The sequence below is a fragment of the Nestor notabilis genome, unplaced genomic scaffold (genome assembly GCF_000696875.1).
Source record: "Nestor notabilis isolate BGI_N333 unplaced genomic scaffold, ASM69687v1 scaffold15890, whole genome shotgun sequence".
Lineage (NCBI taxonomy): Eukaryota > Metazoa > Chordata > Aves > Psittaciformes > Psittacidae > Nestor > Nestor notabilis.
The window spans coordinates 46,742-48,521 of NW_009910804.1; the positions used below are offsets into that span (position 1 = coordinate 46,742).

Genomic DNA, 1,780 nt, shown 5'->3' on the forward strand with positions numbered 1-1,780 from the left:
CAGCCCGAGTGCTGCAGCTCTGGGGTTTGTGTGTTCTGTCACCCCTCGGCAGTTATTACACAGCAGTTCCTCAGCAGCTTTAAACCATGGTTTGTGCTATCACAAGAGCATGTGGGGCAAGGTCTGTTGTGTAACACCAGAGATTACCATCGAATGAGGATTTTGGTTTCTTGATAGCCCCACAGGGTTATTTCCTTCCTGTCCTCATCAGCGGAGAGCCTGGGTGAGTATCACTTCTGCGAGGTGTCCACTGGCCAAATTAGGTGTCAGCAGTGGAGAGGAGGGGCTTGAATGTCAGTTAGCCACTACTTGGGAATTTACAGCTGAAAGCCCAGATCCTGATGGAAAGAATGGGAAAGTTTGAATGGAAAAAGTGAAATAACAAGTAAGAAGTAGTGATCTCTGCATTCATTTCCACACAGTGCTGCTGGGCTCTTTGTCAGCATGTAGGAAAGAGCTCAAGAGATTATCAGGAAAGGAAGTAGGAGTGAGCTCGGAAATGGGGTGTTTCCTCCACAAGTGTTTTAGCTTTGACCTTGAGAGGCTTGAAGGCAGGTGTGAGGCAGCTTTGCACTTTCTTTATATGCTCTTTGTGAAAGTTTATGTTGCTTTGCACATCTCCTCCAGTTTGCCTGGCCACTTTGGTTGGTGTCAGTGACTGGTTCTTGGGCAGAACAGAGAGTGATGACAAAGGCTTGCTTGAGCCCCCCAGAAAGTGGCTTTTAATTGTAAAACCAAAACTGCCTTCTGTCTTCCTTCCTCCTGGTGTTGGTTCTACGTGAAGCTTGTGCTCCTTCATGCCTCGTGTTTCTCAGCTGATGGTGCTTTGCTTTCAGTTGTGCCTGTGTGGGTGCCAGGGTTGCTAACACAGCGGTTGCCGGGCTCTGGCTCCGCAGCAGCACGTTGCAGCAGCTCAGCCGTGTCTGTTGGTTCCCTGTAGGTGCAGCTGGAGCGGATCCGGCAGGCAGATTCCCTGGAGAGAATCCGTGCAATCCTGAACGACACAAAACTGACGGACATTAATCAGCTTCCTGAAACATGACACCCTGATGAGCGGGCTCCAAGGCTGCGTTTGGGGTTTTTAACTCATCTTTATAGCAACATTAATTATTATTTAACTCTAACCGAAAGAGCAGAAGACAACAGAGGGGAGCAATGACTTAAGTTTTGTTTCTAGAGGGGGAAAAAGGTTTTGTACTGGGCAGGAAGAGAGCACAAGGGTGACTTGCAGTGTAGGAAGGAGAACTTTCTGATGGAAACACTAATGCGTGTGGTGTTTCGTGTTCCACTGAGTGGGATCAGTCCTTACGTTCTGAAAACCTTCTCCTCTTTCAGCCGACTCCGTAACCTAATATAGAGTTTGGAACATTCACCCCTTGTCTTTCCCTCTTTCCTTTCCCCCCACTACTGTGATCAAAGTAGCTGCTGGAAACCATATTGTCCCTCCAAAACATTGAAGAACGAAGTGGTTGAAGTTTCCTGTTTGACTAGTCGGTAACAGTATTCAGCTAGTGGAGAGAATGAGGTGTAGAGTATGCTGTATGAATATTTTATATTAAAATATGACTTTATTAGCAGGACACTGGATATTGATCTTATTTCATAATTCAGTACTATTTCCCTCCCCCCCCTTTTTTTTTTTCCTTTTTAAACCATTGACCTTTGTGTTGAAGAACCTGAATGCTGCTGGGATGTGATGGACATGAGCAAGCTGTGTGTCTCCTGAACAGACCAATGCTAATCCAAAAAACAAATGTTGACAAATGTACTGAGAATTTAG

General features: G+C 46.0%; 1 protein-coding gene across 1 annotated transcript in view; it reads left to right on the forward strand.

The window, feature by feature from the left end:
- RABEP1 (rabaptin, RAB GTPase binding effector protein 1) overlaps nt 1-1,580 on the forward strand; it is a 28,673-nt gene extending 27,093 nt beyond the window's left edge. The window contains exon 17 of the mRNA XM_010011731.1: nt 941-1,580. Within this exon, the coding sequence (XP_010010033.1) occupies nt 941-1,042 (102 nt within the window). The 3' untranslated portion in view covers nt 1,043-1,580. The remainder of the gene's footprint in view (nt 1-940) is intronic.
- Nucleotides 1,581-1,780: the final 200 nt, after the last annotated feature.